Here is a 21,600-nt window from a genome sequence, read left to right as displayed (position 1 = left end):
TTGATTACAGATGCAAAATGCTTTCAAGCCAACATTCAGTCTAGAATGTTGCTAAAAACATGTTTCCAGGACTCGATCAGTCTCCTTTTGTGTTTTGAACCCTTCTTTATCTCTAGCCTAGCAGTCTGTCCTTGACATATACACAAACCTTCAGAGAACAAAAGGTGGTAAAGCTTCTCCACCCAGATGTGTGTTGTATTTTGATTGTTGTAAGTAGAAGCATTTGCTCAAGTTTTAGGAAAAGTACTGCTGGTACTGTTTGAGCTAGCTGATGCTACAGAGTTGTTTACACAAATATTTCATGTGTTTATCCCTAATGGGAGGCAGCTATTGCACACATATTTCAATTGTGTTTAACCCACTCCAGACAATGGCATTTGTTTTAGCAGCGTCAGAATTTGGCAAATAGCAGTCTGTGTTAAGCTATGTGTTTACCTCTTAATAACTGAATGGTTATGTGGCCATGGCTAGATTCCAGTTCCCAGCAGAAGACCTATGAACCCTACATAAAATACTAAAAATGCATTTTTTTCCTTTAGATAATGAAATCATCTCATAATTGCTCTTAGTCCAGTTGTTGTCCAGTTGCACATTCTTATTCTTCCATTTCGTGGTGGGATAACATTGTCTATCTGTCAATATACAGACCCTGCCTTTATAAGGATATTTTTATAGTAAAGAGGCTAGGTAAGAGTTACACAATACCATACATGTGCTATTGTTGTAAATACAATGTCCAGGTGTATACCAAATCACTTTTATACTTGAACTTCCTTCCCCACCCCATCTCCTGATTTTATATACATAAAACCAGTCTGCACAGTCCATGAATTGCTATTACTAACTAGTCAATGGTCTATTGGTCAAAGTAGTAGCATTCCTTGTAAAGGAAAGGAAAAATCATCAGTTGCTGCAGGTGTTCAGTAGGTAAATGGAGCCTTTCTTTATGTGAACACTTTTAATTCTTTAGTGAAGTCTACTTGTAGAACTATTTCCTCTGTAAAGAAATTCACAGAAGACAGAGCTAAAAGTTTCTGAGTTGTGTTTTAATTTTAAATGCTATATTGAAATTGTTTAGCAGTGTTCATTGCAGTCAGAGTTGGAATACCTTTGTTCCTTAGAAAATGCGTTGGCTACTTAGCTGGCCAGTGTATAGTCCTTTGACATTTGGCCTGTCTGTGGAAAAAAACTTATACCTGCTTTGGAGTGTGAAATCTTGGTCTGGTTAGGCAACAGAAGAAATGCTTACTCCCTTTTGTCCAGTATTGCTATCATATGAGATGGGGTATAATATTGCTACGTCTGACAATCTGAAGACAGTAAATGCCTCTTAAGTTTGTTTGTTTACTTGGTAAAATTTCTGGCCTTACTGAAAACAGAAGATAATGTATCTTTTTATTTTATGGAGGAAAATCTCCACCCTCAGTTACAAAACTGGTGTCTAACATTGCATAGGACTTAGTCTGGGGAACAATATTAAACAATAAATATTAAGTCTCTCTATAGCCTTTTCAGACGTGAATGTAATGGATACTAGATTGTCTGCAAAAAGTTTGAAGCTAGTTTTGTGGCTGACAGTGTTAAAGGGTCACTTCTTTTGGATGAATATTAAATGTCCAAGGTATCTCTCCTGAGTCTCTGGAATGGTATCTGAGTGTATATTTTACTGCCAAACTCAAGATTTTTTTTTCCTCATTGTTATTATTAAATTAATTTTGTTTAATTCCAATATTCAAGTATTCCTTTTTTCCCTGCAGATTTCATTTCTGGCCTCTGCTTACATGAGCCAGCATCTCTCAGAGGAAACGTGCTCTGCCCTTGCATCTGTTACCCATTACCTTTACCTCTGCCAGTTCAGCTGGATGCTTATTCAGGTTGGTCTCTTAGTCTTTTTCACCCCTTCCCCAAAACCTCTGTAGAAGTAACTGACACTTAGACTGTGTTTCGATTATATTGTAGTATATGTATCTCTGCAATTCAGTGCTACCAGAGAGGCAAAACATTAGATGGTCTTTATTAAACCTAGAGCGTCACAGCTCCAAGGGTAAATATTTGAACCCTATAAAGACTCTCACTTCACCCTGTAGAATTTACTGTCTCAAAACACGGAAGAACTATTTTTATTAGTGTTAGTAGCTTTTCTAAGCATCAAGAGATGCTTTTGAAAGATCAAGATCTTTTGAAACAGTCTCTTACAGGTATAATGTAAGTGTAAACTACACTGTAATTTTTTGAGTTGCTAGCATTTCAGTCATTAGACTTGTATGATGTGACAAACATACCTCCATAAGTTTTCATTAAAATAAAAGAGTATATACATGCGTAAATATTGCCACAATTTTCATAGAATCATAGAACCATTTTGGTTGGGAGAGACCTTTAAGATCATCGAGTTCAACCGTTAACCCAGCACTGCCAAGTCCACCACTAAACCATGTCCCTAAGCACCACATCTGCACGGCTTTTAAATCCCCCAAGGGATGGTGACTCCACCACTGCCCTGGGCACCCTGTTCCAATGCTTGACAACCCTTTCAGTGAAGAAATTTTTCCTGATACCCAATCTAAACCTCCCCTGGCAGAACCTGAGGCTGTCTCCTCTCGTCCTGTCATTTGTTATTTGGGAGAAGAGACCAACCCCACCTCGCTACACCCTCCTTTCAGGTAGTTGCAGAGAGCGATAATGTCTCCCCTCAGCCTCCTTTTCTCCAGACTAAACAAGCCCAGTTCCCTCAGCTGCTCCTCATAGGATTTGTGCTCCAGACCCTTCACCAGCTTCGTTGCTGTTTTGACACATTATAGAACAGTAAATAATGTAAAAACCAATTGAACTAATGTGAGAGACCTTGAACAATTAAATTTGTTACGGAAAATTACCAGTTGTGAGTTAGTCAAAATAACAAGCTGTGAGGTTATTTGGAAAATACATTATCATACCCTCATCTAGAAATTTATATTTAGCACTAATGCATGAATCACACCATTTGTCTGTTATTTTAATAAGATTTGTCCATAGCACATTTATTACAGCATACAGCTTTATGTATGCAGCTCCATACATTACCATGCAAATCCTCCAGTATGCAGGTTGTCAGACCAAACCAAGAATTGCAAATTAGGCTATATCTAAATACAGCTTTCTCTCCCAGTGACATTCGTGTGGTATCTGGCATTTTCCTGGGATTATATCAGGCTCACTTTCACTGAGAACCCTAGCAGCCTCTCTAACAGCTCCACTGTGCTTGTTGGTCTTAGCAAGCTACAAGCAGATGGTCTGTCATGTACACTGCTGCTGCAACTGCTTGTAAAATGGAGCGATCTAAACTTCTCTGTCTCTAGTGATATTAATACTCTTTTTATTCTTGTTGTTTTTCCTGAATTTATGCAGTTAGCAAGATTAAATATTCTCTCCAGTGGATGTTATTTTCTACTGTCCCAACACAGAAATTTTTCTGCTGTAGTTCTCCTTCACCTATCTTGGTTTATGACTTTCTGTTAGGTTAACTAACAAATTATTTTGTGAGCTGTAAATTATATTCTTCACAGCTGCTCATTCACTTCATTCCAAAGTCGCTTCAGATCTCTTGAGCATTTACTATTTTGGACAGACAAAGTAATGTTTATAAATTGCCATTTTACTGGGATATCTCATGTTTTGACTGCTTGGTGTTTGATAGTGTTTGATCCTCCTGTCCTGCGTGTGTTACATTCCATTAAGTTGCAAAAGGATTCCTGTTTCGAATGTTTGCTCTTCTGAGGATTAATCACTTATAATGACAAAAAAATTGTATGACTGTTAGCAGTTGGTAATTTTTGTGGCTGTAGTTGAAATCCATTTTTATTTTTGTTGGAGTAGACTTTGGCCCAGTCCTAAGAACGTGCATGTCCCTTTGCGTTTAGTGGAGCCTCAGGCTTGTGTTTGTTAGTCATGAAGACTCTTCAAGTTAATCTGAGGGAACAAAGGTGCTTCAGAGGGAATCCTTTATAGCCTGATGAGTGATGAGCTGACAAGAGGTGCCAGGAGTAAAATTTAGAGTGAAGGCAATTGACCCTTTTTGTAGATGCAGGTCTTCAGCTGTGAATAATTCCTGAAGTTTGAAAGACCCAAAAGGAAAGAAATCATCCAAAACATAGATCAACCCATCCCTCAGCTACAATTTACTCTTGATTAAGAATATGAGGAGGAACTTCTTTACTTTGGGGGTGACAGAGCCCTGGAACAGGCTGCCCAGGGAGGTTTTGGAGTCTCCTTCTCTGGAGATATTCAAAATCTGCCTGGACACGTCCCTGTGCAAGATGCTCTGGGTGACCCTGCTTTGGCAGGGGGTTGGACTAGATGATCTCCAGAGGTCCCTTCCAACCCTTAACCATTCTGTGATTCTGTGTGATTCTGTAATAGGTCCTGGAATTTATATTTCTCATTGCAGAGTGAGGAAGCAATGCCAGGGCACTAAAGGGGTGCTGGGGACATCTCTGTGCTTGAGTTGGTCCCCATGACAATATTAGCAAAGCTTGTAGATCCAAGCGAAAACCAGATTGATTTTGGAAGTCGAGATGCTACTGCTGTCTAAATGGCAGGTTTAAACACCTGGGAAATGAATGTTCATATTTCCCAGCATGGTGTACTTAATACATATGACTTGATTTGGAAGGCAGACTTAATAATGTATTTATACTGAAATGGGACTTAAATATTTCTCTCTGGGAAACACCAAAAACATGAGAACAGATGTGTATCATTCATGCAGTCACTCTGCCCTCTGTGAGGCTGTGTAGTGTAGTGTGTATGCTTGATCACTAACTCATTTTATACAAATCTAGTGTCAGTCTTGGTCACTGCATACAGAAGTGGGTGAATGTGATAATCAAGTGCAAGCAGCGTGCAGATATGTGCAGATATGGGGAACTGAAACATCCAGAAAATCCAGAGAATTTTAAGTGATCAAAAGGTGATGGAGCAACATTTCCAGGCAACGAAAGTCTGTAGGAAAACACAGATTTAACAGTATCATTGGACCTATACAGATTCAATTCTGTAGTCCAGATCAAAGATCTTCACTCTCTAGACTCTAGGACAGCTTCCTTACCTTTCTGTCCTAATCTTTCTATCTTCTGCATATTGCTAGGTGTAGTAATTATACTTAAAAAAAGTAAGAACTCTCTTTTGAGGAAAAAATTAAAATTATGTAGTTCTCAATTGCCAGTTCTGACATAGAGTAAAATAATGGGAAAAGGTAGATTCTTTATACTTTTTTGAGCCATTGCTGCGGTGGAGTAAATCACCAAAAGTGACAGTTCAATAAGCAAATCAGAGTGAATGTAATGAGCTTGCTGTCACCCATAACTGAATCTTCCTCCTTTGTGGATTTAATGTCACCTTAAATTTTCTGTAAATTTATTTCAGACTTGTAAGACAAGTACTTATCTTGCAATAAGTTTAATGCTTGTTTTTAAGAATTATTTGTGGACTGGTTAACAGCTTTGAAAAATTAATTATGTGAAAGAATGCAACCATTCTTAAAATGAAAACTGTGGTCATTCCTAAAAAGAAGGAAGAAGGGAAACAGAAGTTTTCACACTGAGTTGGGAAAGACTTTATTCAAAGTATTTTGCAGCTGGTATTTACCAGATACCAACAGATTATCACTAAAGATAAATAAATGAATAAATAAAGAAATGAACAAAAGTAACCCAGTTTTGGGAAGGTAATTTCAGTTAATTGCCTCGTTTTAAAAGAAAAAAGTTTCACTGAAGTTTGCATTGTGTCATTAGAGTGTTATTTGAATTCGTAATTGTTTTGCATTCTACATCAGAACAATCACAACTTGTACATTTGTCCTTCCACCTGAGCAGCTGGGAAATGGACTGTACATTTTATTCTTCTCTAGAACTGGTTATCGTTGCAGCATGGCAACAGGAAAGGATTTGCTAAAATTAGCTCCACGATTTGCGTTTCGTTGATTAAATGTTGGAACATCAAAAGGGGTTGAAGACAAGAACTTATAGTTATCAAGATAAAAATGTCACTGCGGAGGAAGTGGTGAACTATCCAGAACCCCTTACACCTTTGCAGCAGCACGGGTGTTAAAGTGTTCTTCTGTGATAAATGAGGTGAGATAGGTAAATATGGCTGAACAAACACAGAGCAAGGACATGAGGTACAATTTCTTAGAAAGCAATCTCAGTTGAATGACTGAGAACAGTGTTCACCACATTGTCAGAATTAGTACAACCAACAATACCTGAGCATAATGGCATAAATCTGTTCAAGGATTTTGCTGTCTGGAAGTGCTCGCAGTGAAGCACAGCCTAGTCAGGACTACAGAGGCATGTAATTTGAAGAATGTTTATTGGCATGAGGTGACAGACAGAGTATTGAATGGGTTCTCAATCCCATGCAAAAGTTAAGACAGAAAAGGACAACCAGTAAGTAGGGAAAATCTTTCCGAAAACTCTGGATTTTTTTCCAAATACCATTTTCATCTGCTTAATGTTTTCTTCCTGTGAATGTCCAACAATGGAATTAATAGTTTTTCTGTGTTTTTTCAACCTACACAGGACAGTTGCAATTATATGGTAGGATTTTCCTGTATTCTTTTAAGGAAAACAAACTTTACCTTTGTTCACGTAGCACCAAGCACCAAATGAAAATAAAAAAGGCCATAATAATTACTATATAATTAATATAATTACATATACTGGACATATTTATAAAATTTCATTCTCTAAGGGAGTATTTAAAATGCTTACTAAACTAATGATTTTTTTTAAAACAAGTTGTTAGCGTATGCAATGTGCTTTATCATTCATGATAGAAAGTATTGTATATTCATGCTATATAAATCACAGAAAAAAACCTGTAGTGATAATTAACTGATAAGACTTACATAAGGAATCCACAAACCACTAATTAAGTACTTGATTGTGAAAATTCAGTCTGCCTGAACAAACTGGTAGACAAACCCTTGGCTGACAGGAATCTGCAAAATTTCACAAACACAAGTAATCACTTTCCAATTGTCTTGTCACTGTATGTGGATTTTACCTATCCTAACAATAGACAGCTGCAAATTAATCATATAAATAAACATTATTTTATGAAATCCCTGTGTAGACAATGGAGAGAGATGAGTATGATGCCCTCTAGACAGAAAAAGACAAAATTAATTCCTTATTCACCCCATGTAAAAGGCCAGAAATAATCATAAAACATGCAGGGTTGTAGCTGGTATAATATGTTTGCAGTGGAGGAAGTGAAATATTTTGCAAAACATATTTTTATTGTGGATAGTTCAGGTGTTTATTAGGAAGTCGTCACGTGTGTAGGACATAGGAAAGTGTTTTTACTATTAACCTCTTAAAGAAAATGCAAAGATCTAAGCAAAACTCTAAGTATTTTTTTTTACTTGAAGGGTTTCCTTACTCATACTACCAGTTCTTTCAAGAAATTTCAACTGTTCCACTTCTTCATTTTGATTCACATATGGTATTAAATTCTTAGTTACGCCATTTGACGATGAGCTGATCATAAGAAAACACAGATTGTTGTAGAGATGCCTGTGAATTTATATTCACTTATTTGCATTTTTTTATCAAACTCTTATACAAATATTACACAGAATCACAGAACCACTGAAGCAGCAGGGGCATCTTGAGACTGTCTAGTCCAACAGCCTGGCTCAGGCAGGGTCAGCTAGGGCAGGCTGCCCAGGACCATGTTCAGTTAGGTTTGATTATCTCTAAGGATAGAGACTCCACAACCTCTCTGGGCAGCTTGGCCCCGTGTTTGACCACCCCCACAGTAAAAAAGCTTTTTCTTCTGTTCAGATGGAATTTCATGTATATTAATTTGTGCCCAGTGCCTCTTGTCCTGCCATTGGGCACCACTGAGGAGAGTCTGGCTCCGTCTTCATCGCTCCCTCCCATCATGTATTTATAAACATGGATAAGATCCCCCTGAGCCTCCTCTTCTCCAGGCTGAACAGTCCCAGCTCTCTCAGCCTCTCCTCACAGGAGAGATTTTCAGTCTATTAATCATCTTCATGGCCCTTTGCTGGACTCGCTCCACGTCTTTTTTGTACTGGTGAGCCCAGAACTGGACCACAGTCAGAACTGTTGAAGGAGGTTAGTGCATTTCCTGCAAGAAGATACATAGAGCTGAAAAATAGTATAAAAAGATTCAATATGGATCAGATTTAGCAATATTATATGTCTGTATTTTCTGTGAAGGCATGGAAATCCAAGAAGAAAGCTACTTTTGCACCACAAAGCTATTTTTGCACTGCAACAGTAGTGTTTTCTACTAAACAGGGTGTTGCTTCCTCTCTGATAGTCTAATTCCAAATCTAACAGTTATATAAATAAGCATTCTTTTATACTCAGTCTCTTATGATTACTTAAGAGAAGAAAATGAGAACAAAATATTTATGTTGAAAAATGTTTATATCTACGCATGTGCTGGGACAGAAATATGCTGTATTGTGACTTTCAGAGTGATTTGTTTTTTGGGATAGCTAACCATCCACCACATCTACTGATTAATATTCTGCATTATTCCTCAGGCTGTTAATTTCTGGTACGTCCTGGTGATGAATGATGAACACACAGAGCGGCGCTACCTGCTTTACTTCCTTTTGAGTTGGGGGCTTCCAGCTTTTGTTGTGATCCTGCTCTTAATTATCCTGAGAGGAGTCTATCATCACAGCACAGCACAGATTTATGGCCTTGTCTACAGTGATCTGTAAGTTTTCCTTCAAAAAGCATGAGTTAGCTATTGTACCCTCTGTATTGTTTTATATTTAATTTGCTTGCACGTAGAGATACGCATACAGGCAAGTGCAGTAAGGGGCAGGGGGATTCCTTGTTTGGTGGAGGTGAAGCAAGTATGTCACCCACATGCAATGCAGCACTTCCCGTGCAATTGGGCTTCACTCCAGTTTCTCCACAGTTCCATCCTGGGCTGGGCATTGGCAGAGCCAACTCGAGCATGTCTGCTCTGTGGATAAATTATTTATTCTTTTAGAGACTGTGCAGTTTCAGGGTAAAGGACAGAAGTGGCTACTGCTGCAGAAGTGAGCAGGAGGGCATGTTTTTCTTCCATTTCATTTCTGTGTTTAAAAAGCACAACACCAAACCAAGCCTTAAACCTCCATCTCTTAGATCATTAACTATATTCTCTGCGAAACAATGTTACTACATTAACGTGTCAAATATATTTCCTGAAGTGTTTCTCTTGGAATATTGAATATGTTATATTCCAAACTGTTCCCAATTTGAGCAGTGCTGTAGTGCCAATAATTAACACAGCCCTTTCAAAGCTATATATAACCTCAGGAAGCTGTCCTAATTAAAGCAATACAGCTTCATAGAACTTGAGACGTTTAAGTGGAAAGATACATAGTCAAATATTTCTGTTCTCCTTCTGTACCTCTTTTACTCTGGCCCCTTTTCTGGCAAAGCTAATGTATGATAATAGCTATTCTAAGATATGAGACTATCATACTTATTCACTTTGTGTTGTAATTACGTGCTTCATGCGCAGGAAAGAGTAAACACACAACTTCTTTTTAAGATAATAGAAGAACGTACAGATGCTTTTTATGAAAACTTCTTATGAAGGTACTTGCAGAGTAGACCCAAAACAAGAGAGTATCCGTCTTTAATAAAAGAGAAAGATGAAGTGTTCATCATTCCATTATAACTGAACAAAATTCAGTACAGTGGTCTTTTGTTACACAAAGGGAATTACTGTGAGAAGTAGGTACTGGAGTTCAATATCTGTGTGTTTGAGTATATGCATATACATATATTTGTGCACTTACTGTATCTACATATACATGTGTATATGTATACAGTGCATGATAAGCAGGGATGCCTGATTTAAATCTGAGCTACACTGGGTACTACAAGCTGTCTATCCATGTTAGCCAACGTTTAGTCCCACATTAACAAACGCTGGCTGTCAACTCAGAAGAGTATCTGAGGTCCGCAATAGCAGACCATTTCTGATACTCACACTATGATCAGGGAGTGCTGCGTAGCTCTATACCATCCCACACACATAGATATTTCTTCGCAGAGCATGGCAAATAAGAGCATTGTATTTTTCTTCATGGCAAAATGCTTCTCTGTGCATAGTAAACAGAAGAAATATGTGTAGCATAATCAAGTCTTCTGATTGCAATCAGACAGTGGGCTGATGGTATCATTATGCAGTGAACCACAGTTTCACAGTTGGGGTTTTCTTTTATGTCCATGTCTTATTCTTTCAAAAACAAAGAAAAATCCCTAAGTTCTGATAAAATTAATTAGAAGAAAATTACTCAGTCCAACTCATTTGCCCAAATGAAATACAAAACTTCTCCAGCATCTTATTAAAGTGGGCAAATGCCAGAAATCATCCCAAGCTTAGTGAGAGTGCAGCTTGTTCCAGCTCAGTCAATGTGAACACTGACTGAGGAGATATCTGCAAGGATTTTCATAAATGGTATCGATGCTAATTCCTAATTTGAAGAGCACTTTAAAAGTTTCTCTTAATTACACAAAGAGGACTTTCAAAGCCAGAAAGGACAGGTTGAACTACATCACTTGGTTTGATTTCTCCAAACCAGGATGTAGTAGCAGAAAAAGTAACAAGGACGTTTCCAAAGTCAAGGTCATTACATGATAACTTCAGAATCAGCCTCAGAAATAGTTTAAGAACAATGGTGTGCTGCTAAGGAGCTCATTTCATGTGAGAGCTGGAAGACTGGTTAAAGTAATAAAAGCAGTGAAGCCTGTTAGCTCTCTCCTAAGTGATCATTCCTTCAGGCAACTCATTTTTGCATTACTGTGGTGTCTGACCAACTGTTTTGTTCCTAACCAGAATGCCATGGGCACAATTAATAGCCAACAGGATGATTATGATGAAAGAACTTCATTTTGTACTTGTACTGAACAAAAAATTTGAGATGTGTTGTATTTTGTGCTTCAAAAGAAGTATTATGACAGGGTCTTTCTCTGGATATGACAAATTCTGCACACAAATGCCTGTATTTTGTATAACTCCCATAACACGTCACAGTATAAAACTAACAGGCTGCTATGATGATAACAGTAGTATACATATTGTTGATTATTTTCATAATTAGTGGGGTTTATGTGTGGAGTGAACAGTGCACTCTGGAATTATGTGATTTTTTTTAAGATACTGATAAACTTGTTGGTATCAGTGCCACCAAGTAGCATAGTTTTTTTCCGATCATAGCTCAATGACGTGTGAAAGAGCTAACTGCCAAGAAAGGGCTCTTTTACTCCTCCCTTTGCTAATTCCCGCATTGCTCAGCTGAAGAGGTGAATGGCTGTTTGAATAGGACCAGAAAAGTAGCTGATGAAAGGCATATCAGCATAACTTGAATGAAAGAAGTAGTGAGATGGACATTTGCAAAGGATGGGTTTGAATGGAGGAAGAGTGGTCTGGCTGGATATCTGTGGAGGTTCTATGAGTATTTGATACAATACTTTCGCTAAGGGAAGGAATAAGATTTGAGCCTTTCTTGAAAATGTGCACTAGTTCTCATGTCTTCTTTTAAAAATGAATATCAAGTTATTTCAGGTGCAGGTGTCAATAACTGCACCTCTGCTTAATTTCTATGTGTAGTAACCATTGGCTCAATCATGTCATGAAACTTCAAAGTAGGGGCATTCCCTGTGTGCAGCTGACTTGTACAAGGGGCTTGGACAGACATTTGCCATCTATCCTGTTTTTTACATTTTGTGTTATGGTAAAAGTCTTACATGAAGGTTTGTCAGTGTTTGTAAATGAAATCTGTAACATGTCTCTAACTTTCAAGTATATTATCTACCCTGGTCTCTAGTAACCATCCTGTAAAATGTATATCCTTGCTTAAGAACTGCCATGATGGCTGAGGGATTAGTGTTTTTTAGTGATAAGATGTGGGTGTCAGCTCCTTTTATCTGGCTAATAACTGAAAGTTGAATTAAGCTCTGAACTAGGTGGTTTAAAATCACTCTAAAAAAAGTATGTTATCCTTCTATATTTCTGAGTTTTTACGTCCTACAGTTTTCCAACCCCTGTTTGAATTTGCTGCAATCTGTCTAAAATATCTTCGAAAGACATAAATTCTACTGTTTAGGCACATGCTGTTTTAAAAAAGTATTTCCTTTTGTCTTTCCTTATTACATTGAATGTCACCATGACTTTGTGTTGTGACATAAGTAGAGACCTCAGGATAACCTTTCTCTTTCATTTGTTTTGGTTGTTTTTCTTATCTCCCATTTGATTCTCTCTTTCAGGGTTGTAAACCAAACCCATAACCTGTGTTTCTTTATAGGAATTGTTAATGTTCTTGCACACTTTAACGCCCTTCTTCTCCCTTTGAGAATAATTTTTCTAGTTGAATAAGAAGAACTTATGAACAGATGAGTTCACAAGACAAGAATTCAGCTTAAAATCAAATTCCAAAGCTCACTGTCGTTCCCATTCTTCAGACAGTTCAACATTTGCTGTTGTCCTGGTATATACTGCTAGCCAATCATAGCCTCATTTCTAAATAGCTTTTAGCTACAGCTTGCAAAGTGAGTTTAATCTTAGCAGCATTTTAAACTGAGTAGTATATTTCTAATAGGTCTCTTAAAGTACAAAGATGCAGTTCACCTGGTATTGTGGAAAACATTTGGAGGCAAATTGAAACTGTAGATATTGGCAGAAATGTGAAGTGCAGTTGAGAGGTGAAGAGAAGAATGTGAAGAGTCACATAAGATCTAGCTCCTACCAGTTTCATCCCGGTCTCACTGGTGGTTACTTTGAAGAAAAATGTCAGCCATATATTACTAGGTGATCTTTAAGGTCCCTTCCAACCCAAACCATTCTATGATTCTATGATTCTATGATATGCCTTACATTTATCTTTAGAGGGATTGCATCACAGGGGATTTACAGACTGCAGACAATTCTTCTGGAAACCAATGCAGGTATAGATATAAAACCTCAGACTGGTGAATCACTTGAGACTAGCAACAATTCAATGATCTTTTTTTTATGGAGGAAGCTGGCTTTGGGTTCATGACACATTATAACTCTCTTACATTTACAAAACGAAGAAGCAAGCAAAAGAACTTCTAAAGTGGGCATCCTTGACACTAAAGTAGCTTTCTAATTTCTCATGTAACCCTGAAAATATAATTGTCCACAGTTGCATACAAGTAAAAATTTCAATACCCTTTGAAGTCAGTGAAACTACACCCATTTGCATGGTTTTGCCTTAACTTATCTCTTTCTGAGATCGGGGGCCAGAATTATTTGATTACAAGTATCAGTTTTTGTTCACAAACATGAGTTTAAAGGTTAATTATGCTAGATTCACTGGACTTGTACCCAAGAGATTGCCCAGAGGTATAATAAATGTTAGAAAAAAAATGTGCTACTCTCAGATTGTCCAGAATCACAGCTCAGTGAAGCTTGAACTTTTAACTCACTTGGGTGGTTTGAAAACTCTTGCCTACAATAGCATTAAAGTATGTTTTTTATAAACTTGAGAAGTACTCTTGCTGCAGCTTTAAGCTTTGAATCTGACTAGACCTTCTTCTTGAAACTGAACTCCCCTAAGAAGGCCAAAGGACTGTTTTTATTAGAGTATAAGCTAAAACAAGTAACCTTTGAAATGGAGAAAACTGGAAGTGATTAGACATGACAGAATACAAATTTTAAAGTTTATAAACAAATATCACCCTGCCCACTATGTCCTTGCAAAAGCTGGCCAAGCTGGTTTTCAAGCATGGCTGTAGTCAAGATTTAGCCTAGCTTTTTTAACTGAAGAAAACTATACAGTTTCCTCTAGTTCCCAGAATGTTTTTTTTTCACTCATTTCTGAGACCTGGCTTTCTGCTCCTTGCACTTTTAAGAGCTCTTTTCCCTCTGCCAATCCCTCCAGTTTTTGAAAGTGTCTTTTTTTAGCAGGATCATTTATTTGCCCAAGGGAAGAATGATCACCCCTCTACATCAGGAGGTCCCACCTGATTGATTCATTTTCCTCTCTAAAATCCCCTATGGCGAACAAACTGAGCACAGGAGAACCACATGAAACAATACTTTAAAATTATAGAAGTATCCTTGTATTTAATTTCGGTGGTAGTGATATGGTAACCTCTAACAGCAGAAAAAGGCTAAGCTAAATGTTCTCACAAATATGTCTTCTTTCTATCATATCATCTGCCACAATGATATCTATGAGAAACAATGAAAAAAGATTGCCCAGCAAAATTCCTTTCTAGAAAAAAAACCACTTCTATCTCCCATACAGTCTAGCCCAAGGCAGAGATTTTTCCAGCAAAGTCACTGGATCTGTGACTGTGCAGCCACATCCAGGGGACGGAAGAACACAAGGCTACAGAAAGCTCAAAATGAACTTTTTTTTCTGTGACTTAAGAGTTACGACTCTTACTGTTACTCAACGTTGCAGTTTCTCTGAAACAAGCTCTTATACATGGGCACAGCATGGGGCACAAATTAATGTCTAGGTGCCACAGCCAACATTATTTGGAAAAGCAGCTTCACAGAAAATGCGTTCCAGTACCAGGTGCATAGTAATGGGACAGGGGCACTTTGTGTATCCTCACATGAGAGGGAGTCAGGCCTGAATTTCAGACAAAACAAGCCATGCAGTCGCTGTCTGAATGCTGCGTTTCCTTGAGCGAGTCGTGCGCTGTTGAGTTGTAACCTAAACTAGTGATAAAACTAGAAGCACGGAGATACCTCATGCTCTGAGATATTAAGTCTTAATTGTAGGTTTGTTTAACACCTGTATGCTGAGAGCTGTACAATGCACAAAAATAGAGGTGGTGTTCACTTCCACAGACACTCTCGTGTGGTGAAGCACAAATGCTATGGTGTGGTGAAGCACAAATGCTATCAGGGTAGCAGCGTTCCCATGGATTGCGAGTGTAGTGAAGAAGTGGAAGGCTTGCAAGAAGCATGCACCTGTAAATGATTATGCCCTGCTTGTATATTTGGTGTTATATAGATTGCATAAAAGTTGCATGTGATGAGAAATGTTTACTTTAAAGTCTTGCCAGGACTGAAAGTCTGAATGAAGATGCCCACCAAAGATTTCTTAAATAAGTAAGTTTTAACACATAAGGATAGGTGGGAGGATGGGGACAGTCTAGGCTCAGGGCTCAACCTGAACAAAAACATAAGACATAATAATTCATGATGTGTTGTCTAAGTACTTCTCCAAGGTTCATTTGTTTTGATACTATTGTAAGGATAAATCTGCTTGAAGCACCTTTCTAGACACTACTTTTCATTAAGTTTTATTTCAAGGGCTACAGCCCCCACAACTTCTAATTATTTACTGGCTGCAGTTACAAGGAGGACCCCTGTAAACCTTGAATATTTGTTACAGATGGAGTCATGCTTTCTCTCTAACTGAACACCTGCCAGGCTGGTGCACTGACACTTAACCCAGTCAGACAAAATACTGGGCGCTGCTTTGGGTCTCACCAAGTTGCGTGACTCTTTCACTGCTGGCACACTTTCTGGGATTCACAGATCCCTGGTTGCTAGCTGCTCCCTGAAATGGAGCCCTGCTTTCTTAAACCCAAGGGCTCGTGCCCCTGCCAGCTACAGGAATTTTTTAGCTTAAGCAAGCTAATTTCTGTCCAAATATTTGGATGAAGTCTCTTATGTCCCCCTTCCCCTATTACTTCAAAAGTGCCGAATGTAGCCCCGGATTTTAGAACAACATACTTGAAACACCAGACTTTTACAGGCAGGAATAGCTAAGAAAACAGGTAAGAGTAGTCAGAAAAAGCATTCAGGGATTTTAATTGAACTGTCAGACATGCTAAGAGGAAAATGTTTGTGTGATGAATGGGTGTGGAATTCCCATCCCCTAATGCCTGAGCCATGCTTTATATTCTGCGTGGACTTGGAAGTGTCTCCCTGAGCCGTCCTCTCCCTCCAGCTTGTGCTTCATGTTATCCCAATTTTTCCACTTCCTTTCTCCTCAGTTCGCTGGGAAAATCACCTAGGATTTTGAAGCTTTTGCAGACCACTGCAAAGCGCAGCATGATGCTCGGACATCTGGGTGCGAGGCCGAATGCTGCACGAACCACTCAGCTGGAGCAGTGGGTTTTGCACTGGCTGATTTCTTACCATTTGCTGTTTTGCTCTTCTCGTCAGGGTAAATTAGCCTGTGCTCAGCTCTGTGCTACTGTAGGAGAAATGTTTCTGATGAACCAGAGCTACTTGGGTTACGTCTGCACTGCACCACAATATAGACATTCCCATATATATAAATATATTAAAATATATATATACTCTGGGCAAATTACTCTGCTTCCGTGACCTACAGCAACAGTTAAGAGACTACAAAGTTTGGCCTTTTTGTGTTCTCTACTTGTGCTTTTTTTTCTAAACCCCTCCATTATTTCCACTGCAGCTGCCTGATGTGCTACCCACTGCTAAGGATTATTTAAAAATATCTCACTGCTAAATGTGTTGGCTTTAATTACCTTTTATTTATCCCTCATTACTAACATATGTTTTCAGTGGTGGAAAATAGTTGGGGGCGGGGGCAGGGGGTTGAGTGCTTTTTATATCTTGACAAATATTTGCTGTTAATGTTAAGCAAATGTTAGCACATCAGAAACAGACATAATCACTGCGTTGTGCTTTTAAAGCATTAAAATAAAGAAAGATAAATTCTGGCTGATTTGAGCAGCGGAATTTTGAAAAGTGACTAGAGAAAAATATTTGTTATTCAGGTAAAATTCCCAACTGTTAAGTTCTGACCAATCAAGGTAGTTTTAAAGGGTTGCAAGTACAGGTTGTTACAGGTGAAAGCTGCACCCACAAATGACCCTGGGGCCTGATCCTTCAAACAGGTTTAGACAAGGGGATTTTTGTGCCCAAGCAAAACTCCAGAGACTTCTCTGAAGTACTGTGGCAAGAGTAACAGAGAGCATCTGCAGGATGAAAGCTTGCATCCCTGCCTCCAACAGCTTTTAAAAGCTTCATATTCCTTTTCAGGTTGTGTAGGAAATTAGCAAGATAGTCCCTCCTACTTCATGATCTTTAATTAGCAGAATACCGCCTACTGCTACTAAAAAAGCTCGTTGTCGGTTTATGTTTTCTAACAGTTTAGAAAAGCCCTCATCTGAGATGCTAGAATATAGCAGGAAATGCTAAAATAAGCAATAGTGAGATCAATACCTGCAACTGGCTCCGACTACTTCATTGACACTGACATGCTGTTTATAATAAGTATATATACCTAATCTCTCGTATTTGGTCTTGGTAGGAAAAGAATTAGGTTTTTTTTTTTAACTTAACTTCACCATAGGACTGTTCTGCAATAGGTTGGTATTGTGCTCACATTTTAGTTGTGTGAAGTACATGGACATTGACTGTATTTAGTGCGGTGAGCTGTGCTTGGAAGGCAGACTCTTGTCTGCACTACGTAACAGCACCAGTAATTAAAAGTGTATCTCACTGAACTGTGCTAAGGTACATCTGAGAAAAAGGAACGCAGCTTTAGCAGACTGATTTGTATTAGTAGTATTAAATTTAATTCTTAGCATGGCTTATACAGAACCAGGATGTCTAACAGAGAGGCTGCAATAGAAGTGATCGTAGTACATGCTTATCCTGGGCATTTATTGTGTTACAAGAAAACACGCAGATTAAAAAAAGTGTACATACTAAATACTGCTTTGAAGGGGGAAAAAACTTTTGCGTGACGTTTTGTTCTTCATGCCAAAGGGATGGACTGTGAACATGAGCCTTGTTTATGTTTGACAGTTTGCACATGGAAACATCTCCTTTTTCAGCTAGATTTATATTAAAATCCTTGGTTTAAAGAATGGATAGGAAAAGTAAGCTAATTAGGAGTGTCTGCCCTAAAAGCTGGTACAAGAGAAACATTTTCTTGCATGTGAGAAACTGTAAGAAGTATTAAATAGTAAAAAAAAAACAACAGAAAATAACCATAATAATATATCATTGTTTCCGAGCCATTGATAATGGCTGATACATGAGGAAGAAGCCTTAGATGTAAACAGGAGCAAGATAATTAACTGAAATCAGACACATAACTCCTTATATAATTTTAAAATTGCAGTGTTAGCAAGAAACCTGCTCTAAGAGACTTCAAGCAGCTTTCTACCAGCTTGTTTTCCTGGTCAAATGCTGAAGGCTACAAGACTTCTGGGACTACCTGCCTGGGGACTCCAGAGCTTCCAGTGCCTTGGAAGCCTAAAGTGTATTAACGCAGTGCTTCTGCTACATCCTTGCTGCTTCTTTGGTAATTGGTGCTTCCTTAGTATTTACTTTCACAGGAAGGGGAAAAAAAAAAAGAAAAAAAAAAGAGTAGGTAAAATTGTTCAGGGAAATTTCCAGAGGATGGTATAATGAGAAGACTGAAACACAGTGGGCCATGTTCTGAAACAACAGCAGATGACATTTTGGGTTCTCATTATAGAAAAGCATTGCTTAGGCATTTTATTTTTCCCCTTTTCCCAACTGTTTAGCTTTACAGGAACAGCAGCAGTAGAGGAAAACATGGAAATTGTTTTTTTTTGCTTTATTATGCAATAGGTCTGGTTTATTGACAAGACTTGTTGCATACGCTGACTCAAACTGAAACTTCTGAAGATCCTGTTCTTTGCTGTTTCAAAGCAGCATCTTGGCACTTCTTCATTCTTTGTTCGTGGTGGACTGAATTTCCCCCACTGTTTTGATCATTGGTAGTAACTCTGTGAGTACCTCCATTAATTAATATGGTGCTACTTATAATGAATTTTGATGTGTGAGTAAAGGTGATAGGGTCAAATTTCTAGCAGCAATTCCCACTGTCTTAGAGTTGTCTTTCAATAAATTGTTGGGACAATCTGCCCGAATGTAAACAAGAATGAGCAAGCCTTGGCTTCATTTCTGACAATTTTAAGTTCCACTGATTTCTGAGTTTACATTTCTTAACCAAAGCAGTGTCTGTTTTTGTTACCTTTTTCCCCCCTCCTTCTTCTCTTCCCCTCGCTCTCTTTCCTCTTTCTTTTGCTGCACAGAGGAAAGAAAGTAAAAGAGAACTAAATAATGCCAAAGGGTTGACTGCCACATTATCACACGATAAAATCTGGAAAAATCGCTATTAAACATTTTGCATTTCATTTGAAACTTACATCCAGTAAAGTAATTAATTTCCCCATGTTGAATTATATATGAAATAAAAGGTATTGGTCCTGTCTCTGAGCTAATCTGCATGAGGTATAAACTGATTTAAATTCATCAAACGCAAACACAGCTTTCATTTTCGTTCATACCAAACAATATCCACAGCAGTAGTATGGGTGGTAAGATTTCTTGGGTTATTCCATTTTCTGATCATCCCAAGGAGGTGGCAGAGGCCAAGTACATCACTGAATCAAGGAGGGTCAGTCTAGCTATGTTGTGCTTTGGGCAGTAGTGTTTGATTATAGAAGCCTCAAAGTATACAAGTGGGTGACTTGTTTCACAGCTGTACTGGACTCTTTGGGGCAGTGTTTATGGTTCATCTGAGATTTGCTTGCTTTGACCCATAAGCAGATGATGTTTGGTGTTTCAGAGAAAATCCCCCATTTCCTTTTGAGGAAAAGTGATTAAACAAAAGCAAAAATAACATCATGGGGTAATCTCTGAGCTGCAGCTGTAGGGAAAGCACTCACATTTTTGATTTTTCTCCAAAATAATTCCATAGGTATATATGACCTTTCTCAGTTAACTGTTTTGCTGAAATTATAGGGTGAAAAGTGTTTTTTTCCCTGATTCTAGTTCTTGCATCCCGTCTCTTAGGTAAGCAGGGCAAATTGAACGAGGAATCTTTTACATTTTGACATCAAAATTTGTGTAGATGTCACCATGGATCAAGACCACATCTAAATGTAGGATAACCTGCGAAACCGCTGGTGGAACATCGTGGCCATGGGTTTATGAAGAACTTGCACAACATACAGACAATAGCAGTTTTTGCAAAGGTGCACAAAAGTGTAAGATGAACTTATAGCTCCAACCAGACAGGTATTTTTGGGGCAGAGGCTGGGTGTTTGCGCAGGGGCTGTTCCATGGGTACCCCGTGTTCCCAGGGTAGCTGCACTGGCTTCAGAGAGCTCAGCTGCAAAGAGCAGCTCATCTCAAAGTCTGTTTCTGCAGCATGCCGACGCTGGCTAACAAAGCACAGCCTTGTAAAACCCTGTAAATAACAACTGGTGGAGCCAGTAACGCTCAGCCTTCAACAAGTGGCAGTTTGTCATGCCGGGGCTAGCAGACATGGAAGTGGTGCCAACCGTGCTCCTAGCTGGAGGTGGCTGCCGGATGGGACCCGAGCTCCTCGGGCATTGCCCTCAGTGTTTGCTCAGCAGCAGTGCCCAGAGCCCAGAGCAGAGCTTTGCTGGGCAGCCTCACAGGTGGCTGGGCACCTATCTGCCGTTTCACCATCTCACCTATCTGCCATTTCACCACCTGGGAAAGGCGGATGAAGCACTTTCGATAAGGGGCACGGGGGTGCAGACTCGACGCTCTGAAGGCTCACAAATTCAGGTTTTTCAGACTGCTCATGAGGAAAGAAACTGATACTTCCTCCAGAGCAGTACCGCGGCGAGTTTCCGCTCTGTGCCGTGTCCTGCACACGCTGTACTGAGAGCTGCGTCTTTTTGCAAAGCTGGGGGGAAAAAAAAACAACACCCTGAAAACCCCAAACAAACAAAACTCTACATACTGCAAAAGCCTCTGTTAACCTCCAGAGTTGGAGATTCTCTGGCTGTGTTTTTTGGAGGTGAGAATTGAGACAAGGTTTTAAAAAAACCTCACTAATATCAGGAAGGGTTGCCTGTGGTTCACTTATCAGCAAGAACATTTATTTCTGTTAGTGTTCTTTGCTTATCAGTAACAGCACCGACATGAGCTTATGGTAGAAGTTCAGCAAACACTGTATTGTTTAAGTCAAAAAAAGAGATAAATCTTTATAAACGCTGGTGCATTTTGTTAGATTCCTGATTTGTTTTGCCTGATGTTTTCTCAGCTTTCCTAAATGTGTTATCTTACTGGTAGAAACCCTACTTATTTTTAGCGAATTTACTTTGTAAATTACAAAAAGGATGATTTTCAGAACTAGAAGCAACAAGAACTGACATTTAAATAGCTTCAGATACATATCATAGAGAGAGAAGTTTAATATTTACAACTATTTTGTCTGTCATCTTAGATTTCAGAGGTGCTTTACACATAACAGATTATTCTTTGGGACTGGAACCCACTAATATTAGAAAACTTATTGCTACCTAAAATATAACTCCAGCAGAGTGCGAATTTTTTAAAAACTTCTGTAATCATCATGCACCCTTTAATTTCAATACAGTCAGTTCTTAGGAACCAATTGCTTGCATTTAGGACCCAATTCTCACAGCTTCCTACATTTTTTTATGGAAAGAAATAGGCAAAATATTTCTAGTAAGAGCATGTACATATGTAAATACCACTTTAAAACCTTAAACTGTCTAGTCAGAAATTTCCATTATGTAACAAATACATTTCCAAAATTTTTTCTAATAAAACCAGAATTTGACTTAT

The 21,600-nt window shown here is 38.6% G+C and overlaps 1 protein-coding gene across 1 annotated transcript in view; it reads left to right on the top strand.

Moving 5' to 3' along the window:
• ADGRV1 (adhesion G protein-coupled receptor V1) overlaps positions 1–21,600 on the top strand; it is a 282,099-nt gene that overhangs the window by 189,731 nt on the left and 70,768 nt on the right. The window contains 2 exon segments of the mRNA XM_068422903.1: positions 1,758–1,874; positions 8,561–8,739. Of these exon segments, the coding sequence (XP_068279004.1) occupies positions 1,758–1,874; positions 8,561–8,739 (296 nt within the window).

The sequence above is a fragment of the Nyctibius grandis genome, chromosome Z (assembly GCF_013368605.1).
Source record: "Nyctibius grandis isolate bNycGra1 chromosome Z, bNycGra1.pri, whole genome shotgun sequence".
In the NCBI taxonomy this organism is placed as follows: domain Eukaryota; kingdom Metazoa; phylum Chordata; class Aves; order Nyctibiiformes; family Nyctibiidae; genus Nyctibius; species Nyctibius grandis.
This window is presented reverse-complemented; position numbering and strand designations above follow the sequence as displayed.